The sequence below is a fragment of the Ictalurus punctatus genome, chromosome 17 (genome assembly GCF_001660625.3).
Source record: "Ictalurus punctatus breed USDA103 chromosome 17, Coco_2.0, whole genome shotgun sequence".
Classification (NCBI taxonomy): domain Eukaryota; kingdom Metazoa; phylum Chordata; class Actinopteri; order Siluriformes; family Ictaluridae; genus Ictalurus; species Ictalurus punctatus.
In genome coordinates this window covers 12,882,318-12,897,871 of record NC_030432.2, presented here as the reverse complement: position 1 = coordinate 12,897,871, position 15,554 = coordinate 12,882,318, and the positions used below count along the sequence as shown (strand labels likewise).

The following is a 15,554-nucleotide window of genomic DNA, read 5'->3' as shown; positions in this document are numbered from 1 at the left end:
TTCCTGTGGTTTTCTGCAAAAAATAAAAATAAAAAAAGCCACAAGGTGTAATGTATAAAAGTGAAATAAGGCAGATATGTATTACTATTGTTATATTACTATTTGTACCCCAAATAAAATAAAATTAAAAGTATTATTCGGTGCAATAGTAATCTTACAAAATAGCAAAGCTTTTTTAACATATATTTTTTCTTTTTTTTTTTTCCATTTTTTACATTTTCTTTTTTTGTTTCTTTTTTACATTTATAACACTACTTGTTACATTACCCTGGCATTAAATTACAATAAAACTCAAGCACTGCTGCGAGGGGGTTTCTAATACATCTGCTGAGGGAGTGATTGTACATTTTGACATCTTTTTCTGTTCTGACTGCTGTAATCCACCCCCCCCCCTCTCTCATATATATATATATATATATATATATATATATATATATATATATATATATATATATATATATATATATATATATATATATATAATTATTTATTTATTTTCTCCTCTTATGGAAAGTAATGGGAAGGAATTACTGGATTTTTTTTTTTTCTTTCACTGTTGGAGCAAATGGTAATGCTTAAAGGATATTTGCTACAGTCTCCCATATACCTCTATAGAAGTTTACCCTGCTATAATTAATTTAAACCCAGAAATGTGTGTATATGCATGAACACAATTCATTATAGCTGATGTAGCATGATTCAAGTGACATGCAGGTCTTGAAATGTTTTGTAAATGTCTTTAACATTAAAAAGTGCTGAAACCTGCAGATACCCTGTGCATCATAACTCCAACTCTGTGGTTGTTTGTGAGCAATTATGGCCTGTACAATTTCTAGAACAGTAGTAACACTTGTGTTAAGGTTTAATCTTAGATTGCACACAGTAATGTGGACTATGCGTATCATTTAGTAGAGAATTCCAATCACTGCATGTTTGATTGTAAATTATGTTGGATTTCACTAACATGTTGAAATCATCGGCAGGAGTTTATAGCAACATTTTGAGCTTTGTGCTTGGGTCAGTTTAGGTTACTGGCATTTTGCAAGCTGTAATGTAGCCTTTATTAAACATGCCAGCAAGGGGAAAAACAGTGCTAAATACATTTGGATATTCACACTTCTATATTTTTGGTCTCTGCCCACTTGCTTGTGCAGTCAGCCTAGTTGCATATATCCTGTGAGCTCAAACTTTGTAGTTGATGACAGACTTCCTCTCATCTTTTTTGAGATTTTGAAGATATGGATAATCTACTATTAGATTTGGTACCGCACTTTTAATATACAATGTATGGGAATAATTAATTTCTTCCATAGAATATATTTTCTTTAATCTTAAACCTTGATTCTGTAATTGATGGCAAAAGTGTACAGTAAATGACTTTCCAAGATGTACACAGACCAGCAGGAGTGTGCACTCAGATAGTTTCTCAAGTGTGTTGTGCAACAGTGATAACGGGTCATCACTGCAGTATGTACACACTGCTTTTTATCCAAATAGCCATCTAAAAGCCATTTCAAGCTAAATACCATCCATTAAGCACAGGGTTTGTTGCTCATTAATCATAGACTTACTGAATTGATCATGCTTGCAATACCCATACTTTTTGTGGATGCATGAAATTGTGTGATTACATTTATTAAAATGATCTTCATATTTTATGAAGAAGCACATATTTTTTGACAGTTATAACGTGTTATACGTGTATAAATAATAAACGGATAGCTGTTAATCCTAGTAAAGTATGAAAAGGTGTTAACTATATTACTAACACCTATTCATACTTTGTAGAAACCCATTTTGTACTTGCTACTATAAAATAATGTTTTAATGAAAACAATTGTTAAGATTCTTTTAGTATTTTTCTTTTATTTTTTAATATAAAGCTTGAGTATAGCTGAACATTTATTTTTTTTGTCAGGGGAAGATCGGTGCCTCGTCAGCCTCGCCTCGTTGCTCTGCTCTTACAGTATCATTACCTAGTGCTAAATGCCTGTGCGATCTTTATGATACTGTGGGGTATTTGGACAGTGCTCACTGAAGTGCCTTCATTTAGTAGAAGCACCAAGGGAAAATGGCTGGACAACACTAGATAATCTAGGCACTGGGTTTGTAAGACTACTGAGTGTTATCAGTCACATCTGTTTAGAGATGGAGCAAGCACAGCACATGCAGCAATCATTTATACGATCATCTTTTTACTGATTTTTGTTTCCATGATAGACTTTATTTCCAGTTTTAGTTAAGTTGTTTCTTGCTCCCTTGGTCTTAGTATGATGCAGTTATTAATATTTAAGGGTATCTTACATCTAGGTTACTGCAGTTTGTGGATTCCTGGCATGTCATGTATAATCTTGAAAGTGTTATGCTATATGAAAAATCACAGTATACTGCATTCCAAATGTTTGAATGTTATACTGTTCCTATGGTCAAGCATAATACAGGAGAGATTATTTTTCCACGCTATTGTTTTAAGTCATTTGTATGCGTTTATATTAGTTTGTCACGATAACTATAGATGACACATACTGCATAGACAATAGTGGCCAATTTGTTTGAAGCAGACCGAGTATGTGTGTGGTGGCTAGGGTAAACCGCTTCACCTGGTGACATTTTGACATTTTCAATGGCAGTACTTCTGAGAACTACAGCCTTTCCTGAACTGGTTTTCTTTTATATGTATCTCAACCATATTTTGAAGTCTGGCTACACCCAAATGTCAAAAGGGAGAAAATTGCCTTAAAGATTCCTTTCTCACTGCAGAGAAAGGAATCTTTAGTTTCAGTTTTCTCCCTTTTGAGATTTAGCACTAACCAATTTGCAATTCCACCTTTTTACAGCACATAGCTATCCAGCAACTTGATCAAAGTCTGACATTCACTGTGTGAGGAAATCACACTTAGTTAGCAAGGCTTTAGACCCTTTTTTTTTTTTTCTTTTTTTTTTTTAAGCAGACTGACTGATTTTACCACTGCATTTGTTAAACTGTCTCCTTACCCAACAATATATTTATGGTTTCTTCAATTTGGGGTGTCGAAGTATGTTTGTAAAGCAGAAACCCCTGTTTTGGTCAAAAAAAAATTTCCCCAGAATTCGTCCACAGCAGCAAAGGGTTTTCCCCAGACCAACACATATATACTGTGGAGAATATCTATAGAGTCAGGACCAGTCAAACTGTGTAGGTAAAAGCCAAGAACACAAGAACCTTCTTTTGACCTTCCTTGTACATCCATAAAGGTGTGGTTTTGTTTTAAATCCAGACCAATTGCAAATTCTTGGTCTGGAATTATTCCAGCTTGATGCAAAATCAAAAGGTACAGAGAATGATTGCTGTGCCCAAAAGGTTTAATGCGACAGTATGAGTTTTGCCAGGCTGGATTTGGGTGCTTGTGCTGCGAGCTCTGCCAGGCAATGCCTTTTTGGTGCTCCGTGTGCGGATTGTTGTGCTTGTCTGGGTTGAGAGACTGTACGGGGTGGACGGGAGTAGTCCCACACCCTTGATCAGTGCCTGCTCAGATGCCCCAGAGGAATTCTCAATACTCCAGTTGTATGGAAAGTTGAGCAATGCTGATTTGGACAGATATCCAGAAGTGACAGCATGCAAATGTGGTTGATCACGAGTGTCGGCACCCAACGGAGGTTCGGTGTATGAAGGCGAGTGCCGGGTTCTGGTGGTGGACAGGTGGGCTTCGCCACAATTAGGCCTGATGTAGCAAGGGCAGCCCAGCACTTTTGCTGAGGTCTGCTGCACCCAGTTTAGGAGATTTGTGATGTTTTCCTCAGCCTCACAGGCCCAGGGGTTATCCCCAAGTGTAAGGAGTTGCAAAGCTTCCAGTCGATTGAACACACCCTCACTCACTGAAGCAAAGCGATTAGCATGCAGGTAGAATCGGGACAGCCTGGGAAGGCGGTCCAGTGAGCCAGGCAGTATCTGTAGCAGAAAGTTGTGGGAGAGATCCACCATCTGCAGATTGTGGGGCATGTTGGTTGGCACAGTCCAGAACTTGTTGTGGCTTAGGTTGAGTGCTCGCAGACTGGGTAGTGTGTTGTTAATGAAGACCACACGCTCTAACAGGTTGTTTGATAAGTCTAAGAACTGCAGGTTCCAGTGGTAAGCAGTGTCGTTTTTCTCGAGGTGGCGAATGAGGTTAGCTGATGCATGGATATCCCACAGTGCCCGCGGCAGGCCAGCCGGAAGGTGGCTGAGATGGTTGTGGGAGATATCCAGAGTTCTTAGGTGGGCAAAGCGGCCGAGCGCTCCATCTAGGTCTTGTAGCCGGTTGTGGGACAAGTTGAGGAAATGAATGTTATGCTGCAGGCTGTTCGGTAGCAGTACGAGACCTCGGGCAGAGCAGTCCACCACTCGATGTCCCCTGCCACAGGAACACATCGGGGGACAGATAGCCAGTACAGACACTCCACATAGCATCAGGAGCAGCAGGCAAGCCAGCATAGATGCAGACATTGTGTGCACTGTCCTACAATATAAGATAATTCAATAATAACACATCAGAAATCATAGATGGAATTATAGGACTACTGATTTATGTTTTTTGCATATGGTATATTGCAGATTAGTTATTTACCAGCACTGTATGCTTGAGGTTGGCGAGAAATTGGAAACAAATTATGTATCTGGTTGTATGGCCTTCTTGGCTTACCGGTTAGTTACTGTCTGAGCTGTAGTTATACTTCATGTAACAAATGATTCAGTTTATAATGTTTAGTAGCTTAACACTGGAGTAGAGTGCGGTGCACATTAACTGTTTATTATCCGTTCTGTCCTCTTTTGATTTCTCCCCCTTCTAATGGTCTTATGGGTACGCATGAGCTGACGATCGGTGTCGTCTGGTTCAACAGATTATGCCACCTGTATATACACATACAGAGAGGGGGCAGAATTCTCCCCTTTACATGTGACATACTTGTGCTCCTCTGTAGAGAAAATGGATAATGTCTTTTGGTTATTTAGACATAAATTCATCCAAAAACTTGCTGAAACTCATTTGAACTGGCTCGCTTCTTGTTAATTCTAGCTGCACATGTTTAATCATGATGATGTGCAAATATTGTATTGCTTATGTCACCATGAGAAACTAATGGTGTCTCAATATGGCTCTTGATTGACTCAGTAGCTTGATGTCTGTTTCAACATGAATGAGCTATATAAAATGCTTATCCTTGAATATCGAGCAAAGCTAGCCTCATATTAATATAGAGCACAGCTAGTGAAATATCAAGGATATTCCTATTAGGGCCTGTTAGGCTGTTTGCGTTGGCTGTATCTACTGTTTGGCAGAGCGAGAGGTAAGTGAACAGAGCACCTCAGTGCTCTCTGCTGCTCGAGCTGTGGCTGGAGTTTGAGTCCCTGCCAGAAGCTACTCTCCCTTGCTGATGTTTCTGCTGCAGTGAGCGGTTAGCATTTAGCCTGGTTACCAGCATCTCCGTCCTGTCCTTTTTCTTGTTAGCTGCCATCTAGGGACCGTGAAAATGTACAGTCCAGATTACACTATACGCCAGTCTGGTATTCTGGAAGTTTCTTATCTTCTCTGCATGATAATGATCAGCCAGAATCTGTGTTGTGATGTATGATGTGCTGGGAATTTTTTTCGGTTTTGCTGGAAGATTGTTTTAAATCCAACCGTAAAAGTGCAGGACTATATTTGTATGTAGGCTAGAAATATTTTAAGCAGTTTACTTGTTCATTGTAAATCATTTTGCTTTGTGTAAGTCAATCGTGAATTGATCAAATATTGAAAATGTCTTACCTTATCCTTTCCATCAATTCTGTCATTTCTCTTCCTTTCTTTTCCACACTCCAGCCTTTTCTTCCTAGCTCTCCTCTTATCTAGAGCAACAGAGGATAATTTCAGTCACTGTCTTTTTATTTTTTTCTGCTACTCTGCATGGCAGTTTAGTCCTTCCTCACCCACATTTAGTCTCTTTTTCTCGGTCTTTCACTCTTCTGCGCTCTCTCTCTATTACCCCGTCAGGCTCATTTCTTCCCCTCCCCTTGCCCCTTCTCAGCTGCACTAAGCATTAATGAGTCAATAGGTGGTTCTCCTCTCGCATCCATGTCTGTGACCAGGCTCCTCTCCTGGCATGGCAGTGCTGTGGTGGTGAGCAAGCCTCTGATGGCTCAAACCCCAAATGCTGCAAGCTGCTCATCCCAGCAGCATCTGAGCTCTTGGAACGTGGCGAAATGAGGAGTGAGCTGGAGGAGGGAGGTGGGAGAGAAAGCAGGGAAATGCAGCATAGAGACAGCCCCGGCTGCTGCTGACAAGGTTCGGGGGGGGTTAGGGAGAGATAGGACTGCTGACTCCAAACCTTTTTATAATCACAACCAGTGCGCTCAATGAAATCATCGCTCTCCTTCCCCATCACTCTTCCTTACTCTTTACACGCACAGGCATGCTGTCATTCTCCAGTATAAACACGTGTACTGAGTTTTTGTACACACCAGCACATACTAATACACTACCCATGACTGCGGTGGCACTATTTAGTATGAATGACTACCTTTATGAATTAATTTCTTTATGTAAACACAATTTTTTGTTTAGTCAACTGTACATAACAGCATGTTGTGCCGTAATGGTGAATCACTTTGTTCAACACACTCGTGGTTCCTGATTGGTTCAGGCTGGTCCCCTGATTGTTGCAAAGCAGATTATTGTTGCTCTGCACTTATTGTGCTTTTTTTAACCTTAGAGGTTCTACAAAGCGCTTTACACCATTTCTCATTCACCCATATACACACACACCCCAATGGTAGCATGGTGGGCCAGGAATTGAACCACCAACCCTACAGTTAGTGGACAAGCCGCTCTACCACCTGAGCCACAACTGATGCAGTGGTGTATGGAACCCCTCGAGTGACCTGTGCAAAGAACAAAATCACAGAGACTTCTCGTGCTCACGCATTACACTTTCTGGTGTGTGTATAGCTCTCTTCCATTTGTCATTGCCATCGTGTCATTTACACATAAAGAAACCAAGAGCCTGGATGCGCATGAATTTATAGAGATATATTTTAAACATGGCCTTCAATACAAAGACATTACTTCTGTTCTTGCTTCCTGACATAAGGATGAGAATGTACTTGCATACCCGTCTCATCCTCAATCGGAAAAGAGCTATACACACACCAGAAACTGTAATGTGTTTATTTTCATTTATTTATTTATTTATTTATTTTCACAGAGTGGTTCAGTCATGGTGAGCTTGATTGTGGTTTTTTCTTTTCTCCTCTGATTTAAAAAAAAAATAAAATAATGGAAAATCTTGATGTCTGTTTCAAAATATCACATTAATTATGCTACACTAAAATGAAGTATTTTCTAGAGTTTTGGAGTTTAAAAATGGACAAATTTTATATGAGCACCCTTAATGTAAGTCAGTAAAATATCTACTCTGAAATAAAACACCAGTCTCTGTGGAGTCCTATGCTCTCTAAATGGGAGAAGAAAATGTGCTGCTGCCTCATAACTCCGGGGTACTAGGTTTAATCCTTAGTTCAAGGTCTCCTTTATGTGATGTTATATGCATGTTCTCTCCGTGTGCGAGTAAGTTTCCTCTGGATCGAGTAGTTTCATCACAATGTCCAAAAACAGGTAGATGGTTTGGTTAAAACTGCCCCTAGGTGTGAAGTGTATGGATGTGTGTGTGTGTGCGCATGCTGCTCTGTGACGGATTGGTGTACCTTTCTCTCAGTTTGCGCATAGTGATAGACTCCAGATCCACAAATGAATCCAGCCTTTTAAGAGAGAGAGGCAGCTCTTAGTACTTGTTGACTATGTTTCCTGTCATTTCAAATGGCTCCCCACTTGCACTTTAATCTGCAGAGAGTCGTCCTGGTCTCGGCATGCCCAGGAGGGCATGGTTTGGACGGAGTACTGAAAGGAGGGCTTAAAGTTTGTCAAAACTTACTAATTATACCTTTATTTGAACAGCAATTTTGCATTTGTACAGACAGTAGGCCTGTCACAATACTGATTTACATTATCGACTTATCGTACGTATATGGACACGACCTCAATCAGTTTTGTTGACCTCAATATTGCCTGTTGTGTTACTTGCATGTTTGTTTATATGAAAATGAACGTCACCAACATTTTAGCCATTCACACTGCTTTGTCTTCTCGTCTGCTCTAGGGCTGTTGAATTAAAATTCTAACTTGGAATATTAATCAAATTCTTCAAAGATAGATAAAAATGCACACTCTGATGCAGAAACTGTGCATTCAAATTTAAGATGTTTAGCAAGCACTTTTAATTAAAACATACTGTTGGAAAAAATGACTAGCAAGATATTAACAATGCACTACCAATTTTTTGAGGAAGGAAAAACTAGAAAGAATAGTTCTAATGTTTCAAATAATCCAGTCATAGTCAATAATGTCAGGGACTGAGACACTTAAACTGCATGATCTGACGGTGAACAGTGATTGAACACCGGTAAGCTGAAGCACTTTACTTGCGAGTTAATTAACTTACACAAACGCATTCTATACAGACATGACATTAATCAGACATATACAAACCATAAACCTAATATTACAACTTGCTTGTGCAAACAATAACATAGTTACACAAGTAAATTTGAACTTAAGTAATGCGCAAGATAGAATAGTAAGTCACGTTGTGAATGCGCTCTTTCTGTAATAACACACAGACAATGAATAACTAAAGCATATAGAATTCACAGTATTGTATTACAGTAGTGTACTCCTTGTAATGCTATTATTTTAGGAGATCAGGTTTCCACAATAAGGGCTGTTTTCACATGTTTTTGTTGATGCATGTTGAAGTTAATATATAAAATGTGTGAATATTTCGTTTCCTTTTTGCATTTTCTCGTCAACTAAAGTGCCTCTGACTAATATTCGATGGCATTTTAGTCCGAGTAAAATTGACTAAAATGAATAAAAATGACGACAAAATATTAACTAAATTTAAAAGTGGACAAAAACAGTTTTTTGACGTTCGAATTCCAATGTCTGAGTATTCTTAAGAATTAAAAGTTCACTGCTCGATTAAAGGGTGTCCTTGCATTATTGTACTGTTATCATCATATCAGTGGCATAAAAAGGTCTTAAAATAACTGTCATTTATTGTAATTGTCTGTGGGACAGTATTGCATCCAACACAAGTAGTTATCGTGACGGGCCTATCAGACAGTGTAGTGTATAAGGTTCAGAATAAAGGTGCCACATAGTAACCTCTTACCCCCTGTTCAAAATTCACTGCTGAACCAACATGCATAACTTTCAGATTGTATCAATCAGTGAGTTGTAGTGTAGTACTGCCTTTTATTAAATCAACATACATAATGAGTGAATTCTTGCTTTTTAAAGTGTTTATCAGTGCTTCATGCAAAAACAAAGTACAATAAAATAACCACTATTTGAAAAATTTATATATATATATATGTGTGTGTGTGTGTGTGTGTGTGTGTGTGTATTTATTTATTTATTTATTTATTTATTTATTTATTGGTTATGCATAATGTTATAACTATTCTTCACAAATGGATTGTTACCTTCTGAAATAAGATCCTTCAACCAAGAATTTGAAAGATTTATTTTAAGAGAGTATATAGTGGGATCAACATCATTGCCAAGCATGCACACCCATTAACCTTTATATGTGAAACACATGCATATTCATCTAGTATATGTAATCAAAATTGTGGAATAGGTCATTCAACAGTCATTCCTGTGCACCGGATAAAATACAAATGCCATCATCTCATTTCAGTACTTAGAATAAACTTTCTGTTTCAGCAATACGTTTCATTAGCTTGTGGACAGTTTCCCCTTTGCTCTGCAAGTGACAACCTGAAGTCTGTTGATACACCACTGAGCTGTCAGATGACATGAGCAATACCAGTAGATGTGTGAAGTTCTGCATAGCAACGTCAACTGGTCCTGTAAATACTAATCTAAACAACTCTGTAATGTGATGTTACCAATAGTGATGCACAGTAACACAATGAAATAACACTTAAGTTTGTTTATATAATCATTGGCTGTTGTAACAGTGTTTATTGTGTACCTCAAATGTACGCTATTACTGCCTTTTTGTGTAGCACTTGTGTAAATTTAATAAGTTTACCATTGGTTGAGATTACATAAGGTGAAACATACAAACACAGTAGAACCAAATATCAAATAGTCTTATGATTTTTGCGTGATTTTTTTAATATCACTATTTTTTTTTAACCTGCACTGTATGGGTGCAAGCTGTGTCTGCAGTTCTTTTGAAGAAAGCCATCTTTACAGTTAGCCCATTGAGACAAAAAAAACAAAAAACAAAACACTCTAGGTATGTATTGTTGGTTGGTAAACTCCATTTTGACTCCATTGCGCCAGAAAATATAAGCTTATAGATTTTTTATCAAATATTCATAGTGCACATTAAACAAGCCTAGAGAGGACTCCTTGTGAGAACCTTGAGAGGTTCCTTGTGTCATTGCTGATGCTGGTTTACCTTAACTGTGTATAACACAAATGACTTCAATGGCACAATTTTAACCTTATTCAACAATAACTGCTTTTTCGCCATGGTCGGCTCAAATGCCACTTTAGGTTAAATTGTTCTTATAGCATAAGAAGAAAGAAGCTTCATAACATATACAAGTACAATTCATTTAAATTCTTTTCTTTGCATATCCTATCTTGACAAGTTTTGAACTCGAAGCCTTTGGATCAGTAGCCCAGAACTTTAACTACTGACTCACCACTGGCCAGCAAGTACAAATGCCAGAGTAAATTAATTTAAAGTACATTAATAGTTTTCTTTTAAGATTAAAATGCATTAGGAACTGTTTAATAAACAGATAGACCATTAAAAATCATAAAAACTTTGACATGCTGCTTTTGTGCTCAAATAAGGACTTGGACACTGTAGCATGTAACACTGCTGTAATTTACTCGGAAACCACTACTCCCTCAGTCTGTCTCGCTCTCAACTCATTCTGGTTTTATGTGCAGTGTCAGCTTCCCCCAGAGTAAGAGTAAATCACATCCTACACAGTCACATTCTCTCTATGTAGTTTTAAAGGGAGTATTTCAATGCTCCAGTGCTATGTACAGTACCAATAGTGTCCACAAATCACATGATTTTAGATTTTCAGGCTTTTGCACCCTTTGGAAAATAAAATACTTTGAATGAAAGTTAACTTAATAACTGAAACTGTAAAAATTTGCCTTACAGTGTCTTTAACAATGACTTTACTACCATTAAATGATTTTTCCTCTTTCGGGGAACTGTGCTGTGTAGACAGTCGTTCTAAAAGCATACAGAATAGCTTGTGGTTGCTGATGGTTTTTGCATGTCTCTAAGATTGTGCTAGTGGTGGTGGAGAAGGGATGTGTATTGCATCTGATGGTGAAGTGGATTCTGTATTCTTGTCCACAGAAAGATTAAGATCCACATCTTCAAATGGAGTTTGAGTGGCACTGTTTGTCTCAGCAAGTGGAACTGGAATGATCTCCTCATCAAGTTTAGGTGTTTGGATATTCTCATTGTTTTCAGAAGCTGGTGGAATGCTTACAGTCTCGGGGACATTAGAGTCTGAAGAGACCTCAGCAGGTGGACTGTTTGCTTGATGTGTCTGAATTTCGTCTGGTGTTGTGTTTCCATGACGTTGCCCAAACGTGCTACTTGCTTGTGTGTACTCAAGGGGGACCTCCTCATCCCTCGGGTTCAACGTAGAAAGCCGCTTGGAAAGCTGCTGGGGAAGGAATGAGTAGAGGGAAAATCTTTTGGACTCCTCATTGTGAAATGATCCATCCTCATGGATGGTTGGTAAGTTAGGATGGAGGTCACCTTCGATGAATGGTGAAGGGCCAGCCCAGTCAGGATTCTCCATCTGCTTTTTCTTCATTTGATGATTTCTTATCAAAACCACGACAAATGCTACAAACATAATTAGCAGAATACTACCAATCAAGGAGGCTACTATGTGTCCTGGATGGCTTTTCTTATCATGGTCATTGATGGTGGATCTCCGTATAGTAGTTTTGGAGTTGTCTGTTTGAGTGGTGTGGGTGGTTTCACTCTTAGGGTTGGGACGTTGGCTCTCTATAATGTATTTTGTAGTTAGTTCATATGTTGCTATTGTATCCATGGTATGGGTAGTACCAGTTCTACCAACCTCTATGTTAGTAGTTGGATTAAGTCCAGTGGAAAAGTCAGTGGTAGTCGATGTGTTGATTGGGTAGGTGGCTGTGTCATTTCTTTTTTCATTGCTAACGTCCAAAGTTCCATTTGCATCAGTGATCTTGAGTATTGGATGATCTGTGCTTTTTTTATCTTGGGGAAGTGAAGACCATTTAGTAATCAGAGTTTTAGTAGTCTGTACTTCTACTCTTGATTGATTTGTAATAACCTCTTGAGTTTTTTGGAAATGAGTAGAAATATCAGTCTGTGGCTTGAAGGATTCTTTCTCTGCAGATCTGGTATTGTTTTCGTGAACGTATCGATTATTGGTGGGTTTAAAATTATGTAATGTTTGGTTTTCTCTGGTGGTAGTGACCTCTTCTGACATATTCTGTGGCAATGGTGTAATTGTAATTTGGTCAGTCATTTTTTGTGTCAATTCTCTCAAGAAAGGCAAGGCGGACAGATGTGAAGAGGACCTGCTTTCTCCTGTAGAGATGGTCATTGCATGGGTTAGATATGTAGCATGACTCATACTTGTAACAGGTTGGAGCTCTGAGGTTTGTGGGGGCGATTTTGAAGATGAGACATTTTCCCTTTCCTCATTGGTGTACTGATCTTGTTTTTTTTTTAAACTAGTGGGTTCATCACCCCTTGTGGTTGTTTCTTTAGAGGTACCTTCATGCATTCCAGTGCTGGTTGGGCTATGGGTTGTTTCACCATTTGGTTTCAAAGACAGTTTTGTGTTTATTGTAGAGAAAATGGTGGGTTCACCACCCCTTTTGGTTGTTTCATGATCTTTAGAGGTACCTTCATGCAGCCCAGTGTTGGTTGGGTTATGGGTTGTTTCACCATTTGGTTTCAAAGAAGGCTTTATATATTTTGAAGAGAAAATGGTGGGTTCACTACCCCTTTTCGTTGTTTCATGGTCTTTAGAGGTACCTTCATGCATCCCAGTGTTGGTTGGGCTATGGGTTGTTTCACCATTTGGTTTCAAAGAAGGCTTTATATATTTTGAAGAGAAAATGGTGGGTTCACCACCCCTTTTGGTTGTTTCATCATCTTTAGAAGTATCTTCATACTGCCTGGTGCTGTTTGGCCTAAGGGTTGTCTCACCAGTTAGTTTCCATGGAAATACCAGAAACAGTGCACATGTACAAAGAATGGATTTCATGTTGTCCTCTTCATAGATGATGTCTGTAAGCTGCCAGAAAAAGGTGTATTAATAATCTGTGATATTGTAATGATAACCTTACCCTATTAGAACTAAATGCAGTTAGAACCAACTGTAACCATTACTAATTGCATAAATACAGGCTTTTTTTTTTTTTTTGCTGTTTTATCATAGATGTTCTCTATATCAAGTGTTGTGCCTACATGTGGCTTTTTAGAATTCACTGGCTGTGTCTCCAATACCCCTAGATTCATATTTATGAAATTCCTGTTTTGCATTGGAAAGATTAGGATAAAGTAACGAACAAGCACTGGAAGTTTATATCTACTGCTTTTATGTTGTGCAAACCGGACCCAGACAATGTCAATTAGTCTCAGACAAACTTGTTTGAAACTGAATGGAACTGATCTACAAACGTGAAGAAATATTTGCTGAAATATGTTGAAATTAAACATGGGTTTTTTTCCGGTAAATTGTGATCTATTTAATATAGGCTTTGAAATATTTACAGTTTGTTTAAGTAAACTGTACAAATTTATAGTAAGTGATATTTTATTTAACATGGCAACAACACTTTTTCTTTCCTGAAACTTTGTAGGAAGTGCTAGCATATTGCAACAGCTGAACATGGTTGTGACATTTTCCCCTGTTAAGTTTACACGATAGAACAACTTATACCACAGCACGGGTGAATGCTTGAATCTGATTTGTCAGTAAGTGTGCATTATTTTTGTATACCCGCAGGGCTCAGACCGTATTTCCGGCTATAACTTGAGCGAAAAAATTCACATGCTTAAATATGCCCGTTCTAATACGTTATCATTTCTATAGTAACAGCTCATACATATAGAGACTTGTATGGTGGACACTCCACATAATCTTAGACTAATAATAAACATAATTTAAAAAAATAAGTTGGTTAACAAAGTAAAACGTTTAATCATTCACTTGGTGACGTTTCTCAGGAGACATTTATTCAAAATTTATGGAATGAGTCTTGGGTGTAAGTGCTCCGTAGCAGTCAAATGTTTCCACAACTTACTAAATAATTAATAAATGCAACATTGTAATCATTGGCAAATAGCTGTGGTATAAGTGGAATAACACACTCCAGACTGTGCTGTTATATGAAAATAATGCACGCCTAGGGGATGTGTGTTGTGCTCCTAAAGGACAGTATGGTTTGTCATTTGTTAAAGGCGGGTATTACAAAATCATCTAGGCAAAATGCGATCTCTTATTCACCCATGACAAATAAATGTCTCTGATTAATATTATATTAATGTTTTGTTGAGGTAGTAAGCAAATGGGTAAATACATTTGTAGCTACGATACCAATTTCACACCAAAAGGAAGAAAAGTGTACCATGTGCTATTACTGTAAAATCTTGTGCTATTGTTCTGTTTCGATAATGTAGTTCATTAGAGAGCAATCTATACTTTACAGTAGAGTGTATTTTAATTTTATAGTTTATAGTTCTTGGTGACTACCATATTATAACATGACAATGTACATACAAGAGAATGATCATGTATTGAAATCCTGATAAATTTATGTACATACTGCTTTAGTACAATTAATTTAAAATGTGATTATATAGCTCACCACCAACCTAATAAACAAATAAATGACAAAAAAAACCTTTCCAGCAACATCTATTAGTCATAATTCTAATACACAGACATATCAATTGTGACTTACCAGGTTAACATTCGGTTTACTAATGAAGTCTAGATGATGATCTACACAAAGGAGTAGATCAGTAGATCAGTTATGTTGATAAGATTACACTATATACATATTTCCTTGTCCACCGCACCTTGTTTCAAGTCTCGATGAAACACGATGGCTTGAAGTTTGTTGAATGAGGAACTTGCACATATTTCACTGGCAGGAAATGAGAGCTGTGAAACCATTGCTTTTTTTTTCCCTCTCTTCTACTCCTACTAATGTTTTATTCTGACTAACTGTTGCTGTTCTGCAATTATTAAAAAAGAAAAAGTGTTGATGCAATGATAGTGTAATACAGATATGAAAGAAGTTTTTAAAATATTTTATAGAAATGCATGTTTCAGTATGTATCTGGTGTGGTCACCAGCTGCTTTAAGTACTACAGTGCATCTCATCTTCATGAACTGCACCAGACGTGTCAGTTGTTGAGGTGTGATGTTACCCCAAATGGTTACATGTAACTTTTCACTGCAGGGGTGATCAGCT

The 15,554-nt window shown here is 37.9% G+C and overlaps 3 protein-coding genes across 12 annotated transcripts in view; 1 reads left to right on the top strand and 2 right to left on the bottom strand.

Moving 5' to 3' along the window:
* nf1a (neurofibromin 1a) overlaps positions 1-15,554 on the top strand; it is a 70,537-nt gene that overhangs the window by 30,062 nt on the left and 24,921 nt on the right. The gene's annotated exons all lie outside the window — the stretch shown is intronic.
* omgb (oligodendrocyte myelin glycoprotein b) lies at positions 2,108-6,346 on the bottom strand. The gene is made up of 2 exons (XM_047161417.2): positions 5,766-6,346; positions 2,108-4,475 (listed from the first exon to the last, which is right to left on the bottom strand). The coding sequence occupies exons 1-2, from the start codon at positions 5,789-5,791 to the stop codon at positions 3,305-3,307; spliced, it is 1,197 nt and encodes a 398-aa protein (XP_047017373.1). The 5' UTR covers positions 5,792-6,346; the 3' UTR covers positions 2,108-3,304.
* Positions 9,458-15,231, bottom strand: LOC108277817 (protein EVI2B). The gene is made up of 2 exons (XM_017490769.3): positions 15,039-15,231; positions 9,458-13,366 (listed from the first exon to the last, which is right to left on the bottom strand). The coding sequence occupies exon 2, from the start codon at positions 13,334-13,336 to the stop codon at positions 11,339-11,341; it is 1,998 nt and encodes a 665-aa protein (XP_017346258.2). The 5' UTR covers positions 13,337-13,366; positions 15,039-15,231; the 3' UTR covers positions 9,458-11,338.

What these genes read in the sequence shown, in the direction of transcription:
- LOC108277817 (XM_017490769.3), bottom strand. Translation starts at nt 13,336, where the DNA reads ATGAAATCCATTCTTTGTACATGTGCACTGTTTCTGGTATTTCCATGG.
- omgb (XM_047161417.2), bottom strand. Translation starts at nt 5,791, where the DNA reads ATGACAGAATTGATGGAAAGGATAAG. An exon ending in GAATTGATGGAAAGGATAAG is followed by an intron (nt 4,476 to 5,765) that starts GTAAGACATTTT and finishes CTTATATTGTAG; the next exon opens with GACAGTGCACACAATGTCTG.